At 39.8% G+C, this 24,569-nt stretch overlaps 1 protein-coding gene across 1 annotated transcript in view; it reads right to left on the reverse strand.

Moving 5' to 3' along the window:
- LOC124115626 (sodium- and chloride-dependent glycine transporter 1-like) overlaps positions 1–8,140 on the reverse strand; it is a 63,635-nt gene extending 55,495 nt beyond the window's left edge. The window contains exon 1 of the mRNA XM_046476682.2: positions 8,009–8,140. Within this exon, the coding sequence (XP_046332638.1) occupies positions 8,009–8,125 (117 nt within the window). The 5' untranslated portion in view covers positions 8,126–8,140. The remainder of the gene's footprint in view (positions 1–8,008) is intronic.
- Between the last annotated feature and the right edge of the window lie 16,429 nt (positions 8,141–24,569).

A 24,569-nucleotide genomic window follows, 5' to 3' on the forward strand; every position in this document is an offset into this window, starting at 1 on the left:
CCCAAGCCAGTGGCTAGCTAATTTTTAAGTCGGGCTAAAGACTCTGAAATGAGTTTTGATGGTAATAAGTAACTGTTTAAGCGTTTAGCATGTTGCGATGAACTTGGGCTGCAACCATTTTTGAAGACATTACTCTGACTACGCTAGGCAATGCAGATTCACTTTCAGACTTTCAGATCAGTACTGTGATACTAATACCATCTTGCCACTGGATTCAAATATAATATCTGACTCATGTTTTGCAATTTGGGTTTACTTTATTAACTTTGCAGAATCAAATTTCTGGAAAATAAACTCGCATACTAAAGTGAAAGTTGAAACTGGCTAGTATAACTTTTAAGGCTAACCAGCCCACCTCGCCAGAAGAATGTTGAGACTATTTCACACGCTGGACAGAGAGGGCTGTGTTGTTGTTGTTATTGTAGTTACTTTTCCCCACGTCCTTATATATATAAATAAATACCCTGATATTTCAATAACTCTAAACTTTAAACAATTTGAGAGAAAATCACGACACAATGATACCTTGTCCTACTAAACTATATCTGACCTCCAGATTACCGGCATGTCTCTTTTTTATTTCGAACGAGACAGTCAGTTTATTGAAGGGTCGTATATCAGCACAGAAATAAAATACACACTGACTGGAAAGCTTAATAGTGACACTGGCCATGCTGGCATTGACTGCATGTAGAATTACATAAAACAGGACCAAATACACGGGCATTCTAAAGAATATATAAATGCACAATGCACGCAGAGAACAATTTATATATATCCATATCATACACAGACTGCATAGACCCATGGTATGATACTCACAAACCGCGAACACAGACTACGAACAACCAACATAGACCCAGAACACCGAACACGTGTCAGCGGCTGGTTTGAGCCGTGCAACCTCGACCGGCTTGAAACCAGCGGCGGCGTGTTTGTTCTGGTGGCGTTTTATGGTTTCTTTCATTGTTTGCCGATCCACCGTTTTATCAGAGACGTGGTGGGTTAGGTTCAGCCATATTCCAGCTATATCACTTCGGCTTGTAAATAATCACGTCTGGACCAGGCCATCCAGTGATTAAAGCACGAACAACGATCCACGTAATCGGGGTATGCTGACGTATGGATTTTACGCCACTTTTAGCAATATTCCAGCAATATCATGGCGGGCGACACCCAAAATGGGCTTCACACTTTGTACCAGTGTGTTGAATAGAGCCCAGGGTCTAGATTTTTGAAACGATCTTAGCTACGATTAATGTTAACAACTTACGTTCAAAGATAAGCAATCGTAACTCTGACAGAGAACTCATTTGTGTTAGAGATTTTAAAAAACGGGGTGTTTCCCAATGACGTCACGGGGATTTCCCAGCCGCTGAAAATTAACAACATGGAGAAGTGACACGGAATTCATGATCACATTGTCAGGTACCATTGTTTAACACGCAGCTATTTAAGTGAAATTCTGTACAATCCTACATAATTATGTCCTACATCTAGACGTTTTGTTCTTATGATAAAATATGCCATGACTACCAGAACACAAATAGCACTCGCATGCTATGCAAAGACATTTTTCAAATCCAATACATGTTATAATCAATAAGCGTAGTGTTACCACACTATAGCTATTAAAATTGAAATATTGTGCAAAAAGATTCTTCACTATTTTCCCTTCAAATGGTCCTCTCGCGAGCGCGCAGAACTTTATGTGGACATATTGCGTACAAAGTCAAGGACGAAAGTAAGGGACGTTATTCTAAATGAAAATGACTAGACCTTTGATTGAACAGCAGACATTCAGCATTTAAGATGCGTGTTCAAGTCTGATGTTACATGATGTATACTGGATCCATAATTCTTTTCAATATTTAAAAGCGACACTAATTTTCGTTCGCAAAGAGAGATAATTTTGGAATTGTCAAGGTATGTTGTCTCATGGAACTCGCCCCAAGTTAACGTGAACATACATATAATGTAGTCCTTTTCTATCCTTTTAAATTAAGTAGAGCTAATAAACTGATTTGTCTTATTTCATTTAAATCTGTCTGAGGAGCGAAATACATTCAAATGTGTCAAATCTATTCCAGAACGTAGTTCGATGATATTTGGCTTGTCTGACAGCATTACCTGTATTTGTCCGTTGACCCTATACTTTACAACGATTTTATTGTCTGAATGGTCTCAAATATCTATCTATATTTTTTAATATAAAATGGGTAGATGTACACTTAATTATCAAAAAGACCAAAATCAATAATTATTTTAACATCGGTTTATTGAATGCAAAATTCAAAGATTATTGTGTTGAAAATGTCTATTTTATATTGATCAGTAAACTTCATTCAATAAATGTTTTCTGCGAACATAATATTGGAAAGTGAATTTTGGACGATGTTCAAACTATTCTACTTTTTGACGACATTTTAAACCCGAATGGGAACCCTTTTTTTTCGATACGAAAATCTGTGCTTAACTTTTGTTGTCAAATTTTCAATAAATTGTTATATTTAATGGAATACATCTATATGCCGTTGATCACCTGTTTTTAAAGAATGCAATTGTTCAACAGACAGTCATTAATCACTTGTTATCAAATATTTGTCTCCAAATAGAATAGATAACCTAGGTATTGTATTTAAAATGAAACAAAATACAATTACTTTTGCTAGAAAAATGTTAAATATACCATACAAATATTTGATCACATATATTTCCTAGTTAAGTCAATAAAAACTTCACTGTATAGTTAAAATTCAATTGTTAAAACCGCTCCTCCCTCACGATTTTAGATGTAAAAACTGATGCGAAACCTTTATGGTTTTTTTTACATATGTAGATTGATGTAATTTTATAAATTGCGAAAATAAAGACTAAAGCATTGACATAAATGCGATCTAGAACATATAACAGGGGAACTGCGCTTTATGAAAACTGTAACATTGCGCAAAGTCTCGCCGGGCGAATACAAAGGGAAACCACTCTCAACTAGAGTATGAACTAAGATTAGCTGCCCCTGAGTTATCAATAAGGTCACAGTCATAAAAATAGCCTGCCGACACCTTCCATTTTTATCCTTCCCAAATTATCGAAAAGGTACGTTGTTTCACGCTTCTCCAGCATGGACTTGGATAGAAATATAGTTTAAGCTATCGACTCCATAGTTATGTGGATCGATTAAGAACATTTCTGACGTGAAATCAGTGATGCGTTCTTCGTGTTTTCGAAGTGTCAATTTGAATCACACACAAAATGAAATGTCAATGTTTGAACGTAGAGCAGACTTATTGTTTGCCTAAATATCTATGGCAAAGTATACCGCCATCTTGGATGAAGATAAAATAAACTTACGACAGGTATGGGGCTATCTTAAGATATCTCAGGGCTACGATAGTTTCGAAAATAGGCTACGATAGCCTACGATTTCCTCACGATAACTTTACGATAATTTTAGGGCTACGGTCGTTTCGATAATCTGGCCTTTTGCGTGACGAACGAACGCCCTTAGCCACTAGGCTATGCCCCGTTTACCTGTTTTCGTACTAAAAGCCACAAAGCGCTGTTGTCGACCGCATTATGACCTAAGTCAGCCAACAATGCAAAGATAGGTCAACCAAAGCTCGAATGCGATCAGTGCTTTCTTCACCATTCTGACGTTTATGACATTTTAAAGCATTTGCGGCATGCTTCAGCGTCAATCAAATCCAACAATACGTAACGGATGGTTGAGATATAGAGAATTTCACCCGAGTGTCTTTTGATATCAAATATATCAACCAGTGTTGATATATTTGATATCAAAAGACACGAGGTTGAGATTTTATTTATCATCCAACATCATTCTTTCAACTTTTTCAGTTTGTAGACAGTAATGAGCAGTGTCTTTAGTGTAAAAAGGTACTGCTAACAGCTTCAGTATCAGAGCCATTGGTGACGTCATTTGATTGTGACGTCATGGTAACCAATGACAATGGTCTGCAGAGCATTGTGGTCATTGCAGTGATATCTACAATGTAGATATCGCGTGATCTCTCCCAAGCGCTATCTCCTGTGATAAATGGGTGATAAATGGAGGATATCATCCGAGTATCTTTTGATATCAGATATACCAACACGAGTCGATAAAAGATTAAACCTCTGAGGCTTGTCGACGATTGATGATATATTTGATATAAAAAGACACAAGGGTGAGATTTTATTTATCATCCAACATCATTCTTCCAACCTTTTCAGTTTGAAGACAGTAATAAGCAGTGTCTTAAGTGTAAAAGGCACTGCTAACAGCTTCAGTAGAAGAGCCATTAGTGATGTCATTTGATTGTGACGTCGTGGTAACCAATGGCGCCACAATGGTCTGCAAAGCAGTTTGATGCAATTTAACGCCGCACTCAGCAATATTCCAGCTATATGACGGCGGTCTGTAAATAATCGAGTCTGGAACAGACAATCTAGTCATTGACATCATGAGCATTGATCCACGCAATTGGGACACGTTGACATGCATCAACCAAGTCAGCGAGCCTGACCACCCGATCCCGTTAGTCGCCTCTTTCGACAAGCAAAGTCGCCTTTTACGGGAAGCAAGGTTTGCTGAAGACCTAATCTACCCCGGGTCTTCACGGGTGACCAGAGGGAGCGAGATGAAGGCATGTGAAGACCTGGGTGATGAACTGTCAGTTTACGCATCACTGACGGTGAGATTCACGACGGAGGTTTCACCTTATGAACTCCACGACATGTCTTGACACGATAATAACACTGATTAGGCCAACCATGTGGCAGCTGTCACCCAACAGACAAAATAAATTCCGTCACTCGATTTGCTTGTTGTATGAGGCATCTAATTCTGTAGTCATGCTCTGTGAATTAGCTGATTGCGTGTCACAACTTTAGTCACTAGTTTCTCTGGTGCACATGCAGGATCGGTGGGTAGCCTTGTGGTTAAAGCGTCCGTTCAACATGCCGAAGACCCGGACTCGATTCCCTACAATTGTAATATGTGAAGGCCATTTTTGGTGTCCTCCGCATTGATGTTTCTGGAATATTGCTAAAAGCGGCGTAAAACCATACTCACTCAGTCACTCTGGTGCACATCCCGACCCACCAACAATCTACCTATCGACTGGTATATGCATGGTGTGAACCTCTCGTGGACAGTATCAACCAGTCGTTCAGTAGTAATAGGGACCCGTGAAGATCCGGGTTAGAATAGGCCTTCAGAAACCCACGCTTGCCGTACGATGCTTGTCGTACGGAATCGGGTGGTCAGACTCGCTGATTAGTTGATACATATCATCGTATCCCAATTGCGTGGATCTATGCTCATGATGTCAATCACTGGATTGTCTGTTCCAGATTCGATTATTTACAGACCGACGTCATATAGCTGGAATAATGCGGAGTGCGGCGTTAAGCAACAAACAAACAAACTAGGCTGAAAAAAGTCGCCGAAACGCTGCAAACGTAAGGTCCAAAACACAACTATGATACCCTATCAATTACATCACCATCGAATAACCATTTCTTATATGTTTCATTTTTAGCCACCATCAACATGGTTGTATACTTTCTCTTGCCTGGAAGTATATCATTACAAACAATCAGATGTAATTTATAAAGCTGTTGATTACTGTCGGGCAAAGAAAGAATACACCCATGTACCGCAATTTATGGGAGAATTCGTTCATAATTTACGAAATATATTTTATTCAAGAAAATACAGAAAAAAATGTTTTTGCTCGTTTAAAAAAAAATCTACTATATTGTTCGCTGGATATGCCGCATGACCCGAATAAAAATGTGAAAAAGAATTGTTCAACCTCTTCTATCAGAATAAGAAGCGATATCCGAAAAACAATATTCAGTCTCACACATCACTGATCCACCCACTATCGAAAATAATAGTTTTCTTACAAATATTACTTCTATTTAAGCATTCCCTTCTTAATTAATTGTTGCTATAGGAGACTGAATGTCCATGTTAACATTTTATTATAGGCAAAGGTTTTTGCCCATACCCTGGATTCGTGTGCATCAGTAACAAATATCTTTAGGTATAATACTCTTCATAAATTGAGTCACAGCTGCTACATGCACTAGCTTGTCGCCAACATGCACCAGATGCACAGAAATAGACGCAGAGCAGTATGAAGTAAGGTCTATTTTTAGCGATGATGCCAGAACCCCTGTTTTCTCGCCGCCAGCACATGGCTAGTTTGCATGGCAGAACCTGCCTGCATATTATTAATTAGTGCAAATAATCCGATCACTCTGTCGGCTATACGGAATCTTTGTATATTTCTATAACAGAGCATTGCCTAATGATAGACAGCTCTGATACACACTGTACATAAGGACTTATTTTATTTTCTTGGTTTACGGATCTGCTGACATTAGAAATCGAAAATTCAGAAGAAAGAAAATAAGAACATAACATTTTTTTGAGTCATACCGTCAACGGTAAAGATCGCAACAAGAATAACAACATAATGTTGCTGTCAGATTTATAATATTTATTAGGACCCAACAATGTTGGAATATGCCCATGTGTATTTTGTAAGAGGTTCGTGTTAATACGTCATTCTACGGAAAATATCCAAGACTTTTTTGGCCTAACGATGTTGCAGAGATACTAGGTTCGAACTGACTAGCAAGTCCTAGCAAGTTTAATTCAAATAAATATGGACGGTTTTTTCGTAGAATATCCAAGTCAGTATGTTATTCTATGGAATATGCCATCAGATGCCTGCAGAAAGTTCAAATCATGAAAGCATGAAAGTCTTTGGAATATGCCGTTGGAAAAGATTTGTGGAACGTCGAAATCAATACGTTATTCTACGGAATATACGCTTGGATGTTTTGTGAAAAGTCCAGGTCAGTATGTAATTCTATGGAATATGCCTTTATATTTCTTTTTGTAGAACGTACAAGTCAGTATGTTCTTTTTGTAGAACGCCCAAGTCAGTATGTAATTCTATGGAATATGCCTTCATATTTCTTTTTGTAGAACGTCAAAGTCAGTATGTAATTCTATGGAATATGCCTTCATATTTCTTTTTGTAGAACGTCCAAGTCAGTATGTAATTCTATGGAATATGCCTTTATATTTCTTTTTGTAGAACGTCCAAGTCAGTATGTAATTCTATGGGATATGCCGTTGGATGCTTTGTAGAACGCCCAATCCAGTATGCAATGTTTTGGAATACACCCTTTTAAGTTTTGTAGAAAATCTAAATCAGTATGTAATTCTATGGAATAAGCCCTTGTATATTTTGTAAGAGGTTCATGTTACTACGTCATTCTACGGAAAATATCCTTTGATAAATCCGAACCACGTTAGGTTAGGTAAATATGATGAACTTCATTCTTATCATTCGCATTTTGCTCAGTCAGCAAGTGTGGACGGAAGACAGTAGCAATATTATCCTCTTATTCGTTCGCCTTTGACCTCAAGTTCATTAAAGCTATAATGTCGGGGAGGACACTATAAAGCTCTAACTGTGTCAGTATGAAGCCAATGATAGAGACTGATCCATCCCCCGGGTACAGTCCCACGCAGGCATACACAAGCTAGGCGCCCCCCTCTGTGGCCAGCAACCAACATACAATGATTACCCCCATGAGATGAGCCGGTTCGTCCATGCCCTCGATCCCTAGTTTAGACGCCACTTACAAGCGGGAGACACCTAAAAGGCGAACAAGGCTCTGCAAACTGACATTCCCAGCAAGTTTGAGTCAAGTTGATAAAACATTTGGTTCCAAATGTTATCGTGTATATCAAACTAGACTACATATTGACACAATGCACCGATTACGTAAGAACCAGAGCTTGGGCACATGCTATGAAACATAGTCGTTAATGTCCATGGGGTTATCCCATAGTGTAAATCATAGCCGGTTGACCCTTGTCTACTTGAAAATAAATTTAAGTTTGAAACAGCAGAAAAATCATGTTTGATTGTTAGGCGTTAGTAGGTACAGCGGAAGCAAGAAGTTGCTATGGACACACCTTGTCGTCATCGGGGGGATCAGCCTGCGTTATCTCCATCACAAGACCTGTATTCCCCACGTGGTTGACTTCAGCCATCCCAGGATCACTGGCTGGTCCTGCTACAGTCCGCAACATTATGTACAATAAGAAGTCCTGTGTGAAAGATAAGCCTTCGAATACGTTTCTTCCTCACGGCTGAAAAATGGACTCGTCCGACCTTGCCCGGTAAGGAATTTACCCATTGCAGCCCGCCATTTCGTGACACAGAAGCATTGAATATACTTTGAGTTATCGATTGCAATGGAACAACAGTCTGTTGTCAAGTGCTTTTCACACCGTGTCGGGTTTGGTGTAATACTTCACGTCGTATATATTGGTGTTCGCTGTGGGATATCCAACCTTAGTGACATTTATTTATGAAAACCCTCACGTATTTGTTGTGCAGAGTTGCGTACCTTTACCATTCCAAGGCCAAGCTCATCCCAGCTATATGGTCCATTCATGGAGGTTTGCTCAAAGTACGGCAACGAAGGTGTCACACGCTGGGGCGGACCATGTGCTAAGAGTGAGTGAGTGAGTGAGTTGGGTTTAACGCCGCTTTTAACAGTATTACAGTTATATCACGGCGTGTCAGCTTAATGTGGGAGGAAAGCCCGAAGTGATGCAGGTCTCAGACGTTTACCACTTCGGTGAAACCCACGAGCACGGGTATGGTGCTGACAAACCTAGAAACATAATCGGGGCGAAGCGGGATTCGAACCCACAATCATAGGTTTCTGGCGTGCCCAAGGGACGCAACTCTGCACAGCGAATCGCGGCGCCTTAGACGATTGGGCCACCCCTTCATGACCGATGGCGTGGGGGTGATCGATGCCTTCAGTCAGAGTTTGTCTGGTCCAGATTCGTTTATATACAGGTCGTTGTTTCATAGCTGGAATAATGCCTACACTAATTCACTCCTGAGGTTTGGCTTTCCTCCCATATTATAATGACACACTGTTATAAAACTGGAAAATCAAACTCAACCCACTTGATATGGGGATTGAGAGCGTTGTTCTGTTCATTAGTTCCGTTGACCTTGACCTTAACCTTAATGATAGCCGTGTCTGACTTTAGAATAGGAGTCAAACATGTGCCAGCGATAGAATATCCTTCTGAGCTTAGCCGGATATGACCAGATACTCTTATCTGGGTATTGCATTTCTTTCGCCATTGCACGTGAAAACTGGTACAACCTAATAACGTTATGTTTATGGATAACCGCCCTGTATAATGCCAATCTGGAAGTGAATGGAGATATTTCTAGTTTACGTTGTATTGTTTTTCGTTTTGCTTCTGAACCCTAACTTGCTAATGTCTTTAAAGCTAAAACTAGGATCATATCGCTACGCAAAGAATGTATTGGTCCTAAACTCTATTATCGGTATATATGGAACCCCAACTCTGTTATCGGAATATCGAACCACAACTCTGTTATCAGAATATGTATCGAACCACAATTCTGTTCTCGGAATATGTATCGAACCACAACTCTTTTATCGGAATATGTATCGAACCACAACTCTGTTTTCGGAATATGAATCGAACCACAACTCTGTTATCTGAATATGTATCGAACCACAACTCTGTTATCGGAATATGTATCGAACCACAACTCTGTTATCGGAATATGTATCGAACCACAACTCTGTTATCGGAATATGTATCGAACCACAACTCTGTTATCGGAATATGTATCGAACCACAACTATGTTTTCGGAATATGTATCGAACCACAATTCTGTCATCGGAATATGTATCGAACCACAATTCTGTCATCGGAATATGTATCGAACCACAACTCTGTTCTCGGAATATGTATCGAACCAAAACTCTGTTATCGGAATATGTATCGAACCAAAAGTCTGTTATCGGAATATGTATCGAACCACAACTCTGTTATCGGAATATGTATCGAACCACAATTCTGTTATCGGAATATGTATCGAACCACAACTCTGTTTTCGGAATATGTATCGAACCAAAAGTCTGTTATCGGAATATGTATCGAACCACAACTCTGTTATCTGAATATGTATCGAACCACAACTCTGTTATCGGAATATGTATCGAACCACAATTCTGTTATCGGAATATGTATCGAACCAAAACTCTGTTCTCGGAATATGTATCGAACCACAATTCTGTTATCGGAATATGTATCGAACCACAACTCTGTTATCTGAATATGTATCGAACCGCAATTCTGTTATCGGAATATGTATCGAACCAAAACTCTGTTCTCGGAATATGTATCGAACCACAATTCTGTTTTCGGAATATGTATCGAACCAAAAGTCTGTTATCTGAATATGTATCGAACCGCAATTCTGTTATCTGAATGGTATCGAACCAAAACTCTGTTCTCGGAATATGTATCGAACCACAATTCTGTTATCGGAATATGTATCGAACCAAAAGTCTGTTATCTGAATATGTATCGAACCACAACTCTGTTATCTGAATATGTATCGAACCAAAAGTCTGTTATCAGAATATGTATCGAACCACAACTCTGTTTTCGGAATATGTATCGAACCACAACTCTGTTATCTGAATATGAAACGAACCACAACTCTGTTATCTGAATATGTACATCTAAACACAACTCTGTTATCTGAATATGTATCGAACCACAACTCTGTTATCTGAATATGTATCGAACCACAACTCTGTTATCGGAATATGTATCGAACCACAACTCTGTTATCGGTATATGTATCGAACCACAACTCTGTTCTCGGAATATGTATCGAACCACAACTCTGTTATCGGAATATGTATCGAACCACAACTCTGTTATCGGAATATGTATCGAACCACAACTCTGTTATCGGTATATGTATCGAACCACAACTCTGTTCTCGGAATATGTATCGAACCACAATTCTGTTATCGGAATATGTATCGAACCAAAACTCTGTTCTCGGAATATGTATCGAACCACAATTCTGTTTTCGGAATATGTATCGAACCAAAAGTCTGTTCTCGGAATATGTATCGAACCGCAATTCTGTTATCTGAATATGTATCGAACCAAAACTCTGTTCTCGGAATATGTATCGAACCACAATTCTGTTATCGGAATATGTATCGAACCACAATTCTGTTATCTGAATATGTATCGAACCACAACTCTGTTATCTGAATATGTATCGAACCAAAAGTCTGTTATCAGAATATGTATCGAACCACAACTCTGTTTTCGGAATATGTATCGAACCACAACTCTGTTATCTGAATATGAAACGAACCACAACTCTGTTATCTGAATATGTACATCTAAACACAACTCTGTTATCGGAATATGTATCGAACCACAACTCTGTTATCGGAATATGTATCGAACCACAACTCTGTTATCGGAATATGTATCGAACCACAACTCTGTTATCGGTATATGTATCGAACCACAACTCTGTTATCTGAATATGTATCGAACCGCAATTCTGTTCTCGCAATCTCTGTTATTGGAATGTATTGAACACAGAACTTTCAGTAAGGAATAACGAAGTGTGGATGCATGGTATCGGCACTTTTATAAGGTTTTAGTGTCGTCTTTCCTAAACCTGTTCTCAATACAAAGACTTAAACGGGTTCTTTTCGGATATTCGTTCAGTTCGTAATAAATCAGAAACCCATGATATACTACAGTTTAAACGCTAGTGTGCTCTGAATTCATTTCATATTCCACACACCTGTCGCTCCATGCTGTGCACCTTAGAAATCCCCGTGTCATATTTCAAAAGCTTATTTCACAATGTCGCATGTGGGAGGACTGTAAATGATATACTGTTCGCATTTTATGATAGAAATTCACTGTTGTTTGTGTGAGTGAGTGAGTTGAGTTTTAACGCCGCTTTTAAACTTTATTCCAGTTATATCACAGCGTGCCACCTTAATGTGGGAGGAAACTCCGAAGTTAATCAGGTCCCAGACGTTTACCACTCCGGTGGAACGGGTGTGGTGCTGACAGTCCAAGTAACTTAATCTGGGCGAACCGGGATTCGAACCGTCAAACATAGGTTTCTGGCGTGCCTAAAGGGACGCAACTGTTGTTTAATGCCTTTTAAATCTTAACTATACTCACCGTCAAAAGAAACGCGAGTCATAGAAACATACAGAGAAGTATGATCGTTAAGAAGAAATGTTTCCAATGTGTACCAATTAATCGCAAAGCTAACAACCAGTCAAGTGTTACCACTTTAGACCCGTGAAGATGCGGGGTAGAATAGGTCTTCAGCAACCCATGCTTGCCGCAAGAGGCGACTAACGGGATCGGGCGGTCAGGCTCGCTGACTTGGTTGATACATGTCATCGTATCCCATTTGCGTAGATCTATGCTCATGATATCAATCACTGGATTGTCTGGTCCAAACTCGATTATATACAGACCGCCGTCATGTAGCCCACTTCTCTCTCTCACACACAGTGACATCAAACTTTAACCACACACACAGTGTCATCAAACTTTGATCACACACAGACAGACATCAACTTTGACTCACTCTCACGCACAGACACACAGTGACATCAAACTTTGATCACACTCACTCTCACGCACAGACACACAGTGACATCAAACTTTGATCACACACACTCATTCACACAGACATCGAACTGTGATCACACACAGTACCATCACTTTTTGATCACACACGCACTCACTCTCACGCACACACACCCAGTGACATCAAACTTTGATCACATATACTCTCCCTCACACACACAGACATCACACTTTGATCTCACACAGAGTGACATCAGACTTTGATCACATACACACTCACATACTGACATCAACTGTGATCACACATAGTGTCATCCAATTTTGATCACACACACACACTCTCACACACAGTGACATCAAACTTTGACCACACACACACACACACACATACTCCCCCCCCCCCCCCCCCCCCCTCTCTCTCACACACACACACACACACACACACACAGTGACATCAAACTATTATCCCACATACTCTCTCTCTCTCACACACACACAGTGGCATCAAACTTTGACCACACACACACACACACACATACACACAGTGACATCGAACTTTGATCACACACACAGTGACATCGAACTTTGATCACACACACACACTCACACTTACTCGAACGCATACACATACTAACATCAAACCTTGACCACACATATTAACATCAAAATGTGACCACACACACTAACATCAAATTATGACCAAACATTGACATCAAGCTTTCACCACACCCACTCTAATCAAAATTTGACACCCACATCCAACTTTGACCACACACTCTGTTTGTTTGTTTGTTTGTTGTTTAACGCCGCACTCAGCAATATTCCAGCTATATGACGCATGTCTGTAAATAATCGAGTGTGAACCAGACAATCCATTGATTGACATCATGATCATCGATCCACGCAATTTGGATACAATGACATGCATTAACCAAGTCAGCGAGCCTTATCACCCGATCCCGTTAGTAGCCTCTTACGAACCTAGTCGCCTATAACGGCAAGCGTGGGTTGCTGAATAGACAGACAGACAGACAGACAGATTGTTTATTTGAGTCTCACCTCACAGAAATAATTACATAAATACATATAAAAGGACATAAAAGTGAGCCACCCGTTAAGGGTTACGAGAGACTTAAAATGTATCACAGTATGTACAGCATAAATATATTGGTGTAAAAGGGGTATGAAAATATACTACCCGTAACTAGCCATATAAAATATTTTTTCCTCGTTGGAGAATTAAAAATTAGGTTTTGGCTGTAAAATATACATTATATTTAAAAAGTACAATAAATTTATCCGTATTGCATAACTCTAGAAAGTTGGGATAGCTAAAACTCACCTTTTCGTATAAACTTTCACGCAAATCATCGTACACAGGGCAATCAAGCAATACATGACATTCATCTTCAATACTTTCCTTACACTGAAAACACACTCTTGCATTCACATTCATATTCGTATATCTGCCTGTTTCCAACTTCAGAGGAGCAGTACCTGATCTAAATTTGGAGAAGGCAGAGCGGTAAGAACGAGGCATATACATACTTACATAACTTTCACATCCATACCAATCGTTAAACATTCTATACGTACGTAATTTGTTACCACCCGTTCTTCCGCCAGGCTTGCATAACCGTTCATTCCAATCAGACACATACTTTCCCATGCATATATCTTGCACACGTACAACTACACTTTTCACGCTAACATTCTCAGAAATATTCAGACCCCATTCGTTCAGCTTTGCCCTCACACGAAAATTCCAGTTTTTCACACGTCCACTAGCATAACGTTCAGACCACATAAAAACATACTTATTTAATCTAAGGGACATTTTAGTAAAACAACAATACTGTCTAACAATACACATCCACTGTCTAATTATCGGAGGAATCCATTCCATATCTCCATTAACAGCAACATTTGGAGCGTATTTACCCAACCCTAAGAAAAATCTTAAAGAATACCTATTCTAACCCATATCTTCCCGGGTGACCGCACGCACTGACATCGCACTAATACACACGATACATAACTATGCTAAACACTAACGGCCGCCTCCGTGGTCTTGTGGTAGAACGGCCGCCCGGAGAGCGGAAGGTCCGGGGTTCGATCCCCGGCCGCGTCATACCAAAAGACGTTAAAAGATGGTACTTGTTGTTACCCTGTCTGGCGCTCGACATTAAGGGGCTAAAACAAGGACTGGTCGGCTCGGAGTCAGTATACTATGTCTGAGTGGGGTATTCATGTTAAACTGCGGCATGGTATCTCAGTGAGCTAGCACTATATATCAGTCCGGACTAGTACAAGCAGCCACAGACACACACCCGCATGCACGTCGCTATATAAGTGCAATAATCTTGGACGCGACGTTAAACCCAATTTCACCTCACCTCACCTAAACACTAACGTCCTGCTTGCCAATGATGCGAGACACATTAACATTCACAGGTCATGGAGAAGTGTTGCGTACTCCGTGCACATATTCAGTCCTATGGGGCATATAGCCCCTCCAGCTGTTGTCACCGCTGTGATGACACATAGTCATTATGATCCGCTGTCGCGGCTGCACATTGTTTCGAAATGAGCACACACATAAACACGTCACAGCATGGACACTTAATAAAAATATAAAAGGTCAATAGCCACAGTAACTGTTCCTTAATGTAATCAAACAATTCAGCTTGTTTGATTTGTATACTGTCCTCCTTTGGCAGGTTTTTTATACAAATTTTCAGGTACGCTCGTATTTATAATGTTTAACCCTTGGGGCGCCAATCACGCGTATTCTACGCTGATTTATACAGTATCGACGCCTGTATATACGTTAATACCTCAAACGCAAAAATAATATTCAAAAAGTCAATTCCGATGATTAAATACATTAACAACAATAACGTCACAGTCTTATTTAATCATAACATGAAGAACATTGTGGACAACAATACCAAATCAGTGAATTCTGTTATCAGCCAATCAGGCAACAGTAGTCAAGTGCCCTGGGTGCCGTTGTACAAAGCGATCTTAGCGCTAAGGTGATCGTAACTCCCATACCTAACATAGACTTACGACAGTGCATGTGCGTGCGTGAGTATGGTTTTACGCCGCTTTTAGCAATATTCCAGCAATATCACGGCTGAGGACACCAGAAATGGGCTTCACACATTGTACCCATGTGGGGAATCGAACCCGGGTGTTCAGCGTGACGAGCGAACGCTTTAACCACTAGGCTACCCGACCACCCCGTTACGACAGTCGTAGCGCTAAGGTTGTTTTGTACAACGGCACCCAGATCATCAGATGATTGCTCCCTTACTATAGATGATGGGCGGTTGGGTAGCCTTGTGGTTAAAGCGTTCGCTCGTCGCGCCTAAGGCCCTGGTTCGACTCCCTACATGGGCACAATGTGTGAAGTCCTTTTCTGGTCCCCGTCGTGATATTGCTGGAATATTGCTTAAAGCGGCGTAAAATCATACTCACTCACTGCTTTGTATGCATACGCAGTATCATGTTTACAAGAGTCTTTCCTTCTATCGCTAACGAGATATCAACAAGTATTTCCGCTCGGAAATAGTAGCGAACGTGCATCGAATTGATTAGAGAAAAGGACGACCATCCATATGCCTGCATATATCGGCGTGTCTCATGTCGGCCTAGAAGCTGTTGGTCCAAACTTTGTTGTTTTCGTCTACCAGACGTGTATTCACGTCATAACATGTTAGCTTACGTACCTACTGACTTAACACACATCATATGCTATTGACATACGTAACTATGAACTAATACACATTTTCCAGGATCGTATTCAACGCTCAACACGCGACTGTGTTTCATGTATTGCCTAGGGATCCAGATAATGTTTTGAACCCTTGCGTCCTAGCTCACAAGTCATCATTCACATTTGGTATTGATAGTTTTTGTGGGTCTTCAACACTTTTTTACTCCCTTGGTTCCAGTTTAATGGAATTTTGTACACCAATGAGTTGTTTGTTTGTTGTTTAACGCTACACTCCGCAATGTTTCAGCTATGTGACGTCGGTCTGTAAATAATCAAGTCTGGACCAGACAATCCAGTGATTGACATCATGAGCATTGATCCACGTAATTGGGATCGATGACATGCATCAACCAAGTCTGCGAGAATGACCACCCGATCCCGTTAGTCGCCTCTTAGAGTTGACATTTGTTTAAAATTCTGCTGAAATACTGTTTCAGGTAACTTCTTATTTGTATCCCTTCGTGTGTGATATGCATGTCTAATAATTAACAATAATCAAGACGTAGAGCCCTGTTTATGCATTTTTCACAACATGGTTTATTACCGCGAATGATGTGGCTTTTCTGTATGGAAATAAATTAAAAAATAATACATTATCACTGTGTATGCATGTATTTTGAACTGACTTGTAGAGTGAGGTATGAGTGAGTGAGTGAGATGGGTTTAACGCCGCTTTTAACAGTATTCCAGTTACATCACGGCGTGTCAGCTTAATGTGGGAGGAAAGCCCGAAGTGATGCAGGTCTAAGACGTATACCACTTCTGTGCAACCCACGAGCACGGGTATGGTGAAACCTAGAAACATAATCGGGGCGAAGCGGGATTCGAACCCACAATCATAGGTTTCTAGCGTGCCCAAGGGACGCAACTCTGCACAGCGAATCGCTGCGCTTTAGACGACTTGGCCACCCGTGCCGCCATTTTGGTATGAGGCAGCCGGGGTTCGAACCCCGGACCTTCCGCTCTCCGTGCGGACGCTCTACCACTAGACCACGGGGGCGTTCAAGTCTGTCAGACTGTGTTGACGAATCTATCCAATTCATTATTTCGTACGCGTTTGGCCGTTTAACGCCGCACTCATTAATATTCCAGCTATATGACGGGGGTATGTAAATAATCTAATCTGGACCAGACAATCCGGTGATTGACATCATGAGCATGGACCATCGACAAGCATGGGTTGCTGAATACCTATTCTAACCCGGATATTCACGGGTGACGTTGATTGGGAGCGTAATGCACAAACAGAGGAATATTTGTTTTTGAAGATGTGTTACAGTCCGACATTAAAACATTAAGCCATGCATGTCCACGTAATCCCCTATACCTCGGCTATAATTTAACACCTGTTTTTTCTGTAAAATATATTATAAATACATTCCAGAGACTAGATGTTAGTCAAGGGCTTGGCGGAAGGGAAAAAAGTACTGTTCAGGGACGTGAGACAAACTAAGGTACGGGATAAGGTGAGGTAAAATGGGGTTTAACGTCGCGTCCAAGATTATTGCACTTATATAGTGACGTGCATGCACGTGTGTGTGTATGTGGCTGCTTGTACTAGTCCGGACTGATGCCGATTTATAGTGCTAGCTCACTGAGATACCATGCCGCAGTGAATACCCCACTCAGACACAGTATACTGACTCCGAGCAGACCAGTCCTTGTTTTAGCCCCTTAATGGCGAGCGCACGACAGGGTAACAACAAGTACCATCTTTTAATGTCTTTTGGTATGACGCGGCCGGGGATCGAACCCCGGACCTTCCGCTCTCCGGGCGAACGCTCTACCATTAGAACACGGAGGCGGTCCTGTTAGTCAACGGCTTGGCGGAAGGGAAAATAGTACGGTTCAGGGACGTGAGACAAACTAAGGTACTGGATAAAAATGGGATTGGGGTGACTGTTTTATTAAATATATTCTCTCTGTAAGAGAGACCAAGCGACCTATTCTAGTATCCGCGTGCTGTTTTACACATGACAGCAGAACGGACATGGTGGAATGGCATTGATTCAGTCTCTGGCGACCCACATCGTTTTCAAGTTGACAGAAAGTCGGTACGGTTGACACTGAAATCGGTCAACACTTGCGCACCGGGTCACCGTTGTTGTTTTCAGCTGTTTGTCACAATCTGACGATGACCAGTCAGGCCTCTGTAACAATGTGCTGATGGATGTTCAGGCAAGTACAAAGTAATTAAGCGATGGAAACATACGCAACGTTTAAACAAACAATGGAAACTGCCGACGTAGGATGACGTCCTTTATTACAGAATAATTCCGCCCGAGTTACGTTACAGCAAACAGAAAGAACGTCATTGACGAACAAACAATCAGTTGTTACCGTCAATATAGTATATAGTTATCTCGAACATTTGTAGATTCATTCCGTGAATCATTTAATAATTTTATAACTATGATGAACTATTCAAACAGTGTTATCGATGCCAGCTAAAATTGAAGTATTAGCCTCGGTTTCCCACAGAAACCCATATATCAGATTGGTCCCCCCACTATTTATGCACTGGTTAGCGGCAAGCATTGTCCTAATCGCACCCGCAGATGGGGGAGCTGTTGTATGTTGACACTCGTCACTCAAAGGCAGTGATAGCCAGGGCCCCGCTCCACAAAGCGATCTTAGCGCTACGACTGTCGTAAATCTATGTTAAAGTTATAATAATGATGATATGATATGATATGATATGATGATGGTGATGGTATGATGCTGCTGATGCTGTTGATGATGATGACGATGTGATGATGGTGGTGACGGTGATGATGATGGTGATGGTGACTTGAAGATATGATGGTGATGATGATGATGATGATGGTATGATGCTAATAGTGATGGTATGATGTTGATGGTATGATGATGATGCTATAATGATGATGGTGGTGATCGTATAATGATAATGGTGATTGTGATGGTATGATGGTGATGATCATGATATGATGATGATGATCATGATATGATGATGATGATGGTATGATGACGATGATGACTTGAAGATATGATGATGGTGATGGTATGATGATGATGGTATGATGACGATGTTCATGATGCTGATGCTGATGGTATGATGACTTGAAGATATGATGATGTGATGGTATGATGATGATGGGTATGATGACGATGTTGATGATGCTGATGCTGATGGTATGATGATGACTTGAAGATATGATGATGATGATGGTGATCGTATGATGATGATGATGGTATGATAACGATGTTGATGATGATGATGGTATGATGATGGTGATGGTATGATGATGATGGTATGATGACGATGTTGATGATGATGGTATGATGATGACTCGAAGATATGATGATGATGGTGATGGTATGATGATGATGATGATGATGATGATGATGATGTGATGGTTTGATGATGACTTGAAGATAGGATTATGATAATGATATGATGATGATTTGAAGATATGATATGATGATGATATGATCATGACTTGAATATATGATATGATGATGATGATGATGATGATGACTTGAATGTTGATGACTTGAAGATATGATGCTGCTGCTGACTTGAATATATGATATGATGATGATGATGATATGATCATGACTTGAAGATATGATGCTGCTCCTGATGATGACTCGAATATATGATGATGATGATATGATGACTTGAATGATGATGACTTGAAGATATGATATGATGATGATGATATGATCATGACTTGAATATATGATGATATGATGACTTGAATGATGATGACCTGAATATATGATATGATGCTGCGGCTGCTGATGATGACTTGAATAGATGATCCCAATTGCGTGGACCGATGCTCATGATATTAATCACTGGATTGTCTGGTCCAGACTCGATTATTTTACAGACCGCCGTCATATAGATGGAATATTGCTGAGTGCGGCGTTAAACAACAAACCAACCAACTTGAATAGATGATGAAAAGATGAATTTAAGTATTAGAGTTACGATCGACTTTGCACTAAGATCGCTTTGTGAAACGGGGCCCGGTTTGCCTTTCCCATGTAAAATGTTCTGGTCAGGGATTTAACGTTAACCCTTGTACCAAGGGTGACATTGGTCAATCAGATGATAGACGTTCGACATCTGGGTGATTATGCCCTGACCAATAGCTTAATTGTCCAGTTATTAGGAACCTCGTGAAAGCAGCATCAAAGATCAGGGCGCTGACTGCACATCATAGAGCTATGTACTCGGGGCAGCTATGCCTTTATAGAAAACTGCTCATTGACAAAGGATATCACAATTATACAGGAAAGTTATTAGAATCAAAGAAATTATAATACCATAATGGACAACCACTGGACCAAGTGGACTGGGGTGTGGACAAAGGATTGATAGACCTGAACAGTTTATAATTAGACCTAGTCGGCGTCTGATGTCAGCAGTTTTGTGTAAATAGAAGTTGGGGACCCACAGACGAGTGAGTGAGTGAGTATGGTTTTACGCCGCTTTTAGCAACATTCCAGCAATATCACGGCGTCATTGTTCGTTTGTTTGTTGTTTAACGCCGCACTCAGCAGTGTTCCAGCTACATGACGGCGATCTGTAATGAATATTTATATTAGGAATATCACGGCGGGGGACACCAGAAATGGGCTTCACACATTGTACCCATGTCGGGAATCGAACCCGGGTCTTCGGCGTGACGAGCGAACGCTTCAACCACTAGGCTACCCGACCGACCCAGACCCGCAGACGAGCTTGGGTAGTTCATGCCAAATGGCACATATATCACCCAACATAAAGTGCGATGCATACTTTGTATGGAAACGCAAAATGTAAATTTGAATATGAAATCTATCTTAATTCTATTATTTAGAATAATGCAGCAAACCAACTGTTTTAAACAATAAAAGTTTAACTCAAGCGCCGAGTAATAAAACCAATATTAATTTTAGGTTTAGTTATCATGGAAGGCAATACGAAACCAACAAACTTCATTTGAATAAATTGACATTAAAAATATCACCAGCAAATACATGTATACCGAATTAATCATATAATTAACAGACAGACAGGTACATAACATCCACACTGTCCCCGTGAGGATGCAAGGCTAGACTAGATCCCCAGCAACACACAGGTGGAAAGAAGCGTCTAAATGGAACGGGTGGCCAGGCTCGATGACTCTCATGTCATCCTCGATCATTAACAGGCTACTAGTTTCATTTAGATCCCGATTCGAATAGTACGAGGCAACAAATAGCCGTCCAATCAAACTACTCTGACAAGCCAGACACATTCTGTGCAGAATTAGAGATGAGAGAGGGAGAGAGAGAGAGAGAGAGAGAGAGAGAGAGAGAGAGAGAGAGAGAGAGAGTCAAGGTCCATGATATATATTGTATGTAAGGCCAATATACAAGAGAGTTACAAAGATGTAGTTTACATATTTGGATATATACTCATGTTTAACAATTTGTTGAGGGAAATGGCATATTTAACATATATAGCCAGTTTTAATATGACAGCATAATCTTTTGAAGAAAGAAGAGAAATATAAGCAGGTACAGGATAATTTGACAGATGGCGTTCTGGTATAAACCTTCTTCTTAGGTCACAAAAATAAGGACAGACAAAAGTAAAATCAATTTCATTTCCTATACATGTAGCTGAATGACATAATGGGCACAGCCTCTTCGCCTTTTTAGTGAACATTTCTCTTCCTACATTTATTATGAGATCTAACAATCAGAGCCTAAATTGAATAAATGGACGTCTGAGGGTTCTTGATGTTAATGTAGATAAGTATTTTTCTGGTTGAATAAGACTCTAACAATTCTATACAAGTCATACCTTGAAATGTTTTCTAGAGTGGAATGCCCTTCCTGATAAAACATATTTATAGATTGTACACGAAATTGTTTCAAAAAGAGTTTAATATCACCAACTGTTTGGTTTAATCATACAAAGCCGTAGCCATGAGAAAACAAAAGGTTTCTAATATGTGATGCCCATGTTACTTTGCCCATGTCGTCTAAATGTACCAGCATATTTTAAGCAAGGTGGGGATTCGGCGTTCATGCATTCCAAGAATATTAAACCAGTACTTCAAGCATCTAATTTGGGAGTTGATATATTACGGGTATCTGCCACACTCGCCATAGACCATACAATTGTGTGTTGATGCACCAACAGATAAGAATTTTTTACAGGCTAAAAGATGTAGCTTTTCAAGACAATCGTATCGCTGAAATCCCAATACTTCTGATCCATATAACAGGATTGGTTGAATTTGGGCATCAAACAATTCAAAAAATATATTCGGTGTAAAATCTCCTCCTTTCTGCGAGACAGACATTACATTGATTAAGGCCTTCTTTGCACGTGATGTTAAGACCGAGACACTTTTCTTGAAGTTCATTGTATGGGTAAACATTACACCAAGATATGTATAATAGCTCAGAACATTAAAACATTTACTATCGAAAAGACATCTTTCGTTCATTGACACCTGACCCCCTCTTCTGAAAATGACAATATTTGTTTTATCATGGTCAACTGATAGTTTCCGCTCTTTGGAGCAACATTCTAAAATGTTAAGTTGTTTTTGTAATCCAACAACAGAATCTGATACTAACATGACATCATCGGCAAAAAGAAGCATAAAAATTTCTATTACATTTGGGAACAATTGAATACCATGTTTACCCTTAGCCATAATTTCATAATATAATTAACGAATAAAAATGAGAACAATATCGGGCTCAAGATACAGCCTTGTCGTAAGCCAACACGACAGTCAAAGAAATCGGTTACATCGTCACCACATCGTACACATGATTTGATATTTGAATACATAGCTTTTGATATAAAGTACATTTTCCCCTGAAGGCCAGTAGTTATTAAACAGTGCCATAGTTTATAACGATCAACGGAGTCAAAAGCTTTTTTAAAGTCGACAAAGGCGACATACACTTTGTGTTTACGACGTGATAGACATTTTTAGATTATTGCATATAATGGGAATATATGATCTGAAGTTGAGTACTTTTTTCTAAAACCAGCTTGAGTTTCGGGAATCTTATCTCGCATGTTAGCCCAATTCGTAATCCTGGTATTAAGCACTGATGTAAAAATCTTTCCAAGAATATTCATTAAGGATATTCCCCTATAATTTTCTGGATTGTTAAACTCTCCTTTCTTGTGTATTGGAATAATTATCGAACAAGACCAGCTTCTGGAGAAAATACCACTGTCAAACATATTATTGAAACATTTTTGGAGAAAAGGCATCATCTCAAATTTGGAACATTTTATCATTTTAACCACAATATGGTCAGGACCAGCAGCTTTTCCACTTTTTAGATGTATTATAGCTTCCAGGATTTCATCCTGTGATATGGGTGATTCTAAAATAAGTTCGTCAACATCATTATAACATGAAGAGGTAGCATCATTATTATCGTCAAACACATCACTGTCAGTGTTGAAAACAGTGTCATTTGAAAAAACTTTAATAAAATGTATAAGCCACTCAGCCTTTGAGATACTAACTTTTCTATTTGTCTGCTTTTTTTAATGAACGTATTTGTTTCCAAAACTTAGAGGGAGAGTAGATAGTGTCACTCAGTTTTTTAAGTCTAAATTTACACAAGTCAGATTTATTTTTCCTACAGCAGGATTTATAGTGATTTCTTTTTTTGCAGAAGATGTTACTATTAGAAACAGTACGTCTACGTCTAAATGTTCTCAATGCTTTTCGAGCATCCCGTCTAGCAATCTTTCATTCGTCACTTAATGGGGCCTTGGTATGTTGATAATGCATAATTCTAGTTCTTTTCCTCATACAATCTGCAGAATCTAAGATAACATGGACGAAATCATCTATAGCCCCATCAATGTTAAACTCCAGTTTACTCAAAAGTACTTGATTACAAGACACCATCCTTTCCTGCAGGCTGTTAAAAAAGTTTCACAAAGAGATTCATTCCAAACAATCTTTACTTTAAAGCAACCAGATGTTGGCTTATCATTTTGGGTGTTCATGTTTGGGAATTTACATGTTAATTCTAATGGTAAATGATCGGACTCTATATGATCTCCAATGTTTAACATGTCAATGTATTGAAACAGATCCGGAGAACAGATAAAGTAATCATTCACACTACATCCCTGGTGACCACAATATGTATATTCCCCTTCTGCGTCTCCATATACCCTGCCGTTAACAATAAATAGCTGGAATGAATAACACATGTCCAGCAATATCTGCCCAAATCTGTTTATCACACTGTCA

Source organism: Haliotis rufescens, unplaced genomic scaffold (assembly GCF_023055435.1).
Source record: "Haliotis rufescens isolate VD_foot unplaced genomic scaffold, xgHalRufe1.0.p SCAF_7, whole genome shotgun sequence".
Lineage (NCBI taxonomy): Eukaryota > Metazoa > Mollusca > Gastropoda > Lepetellida > Haliotidae > Haliotis > Haliotis rufescens.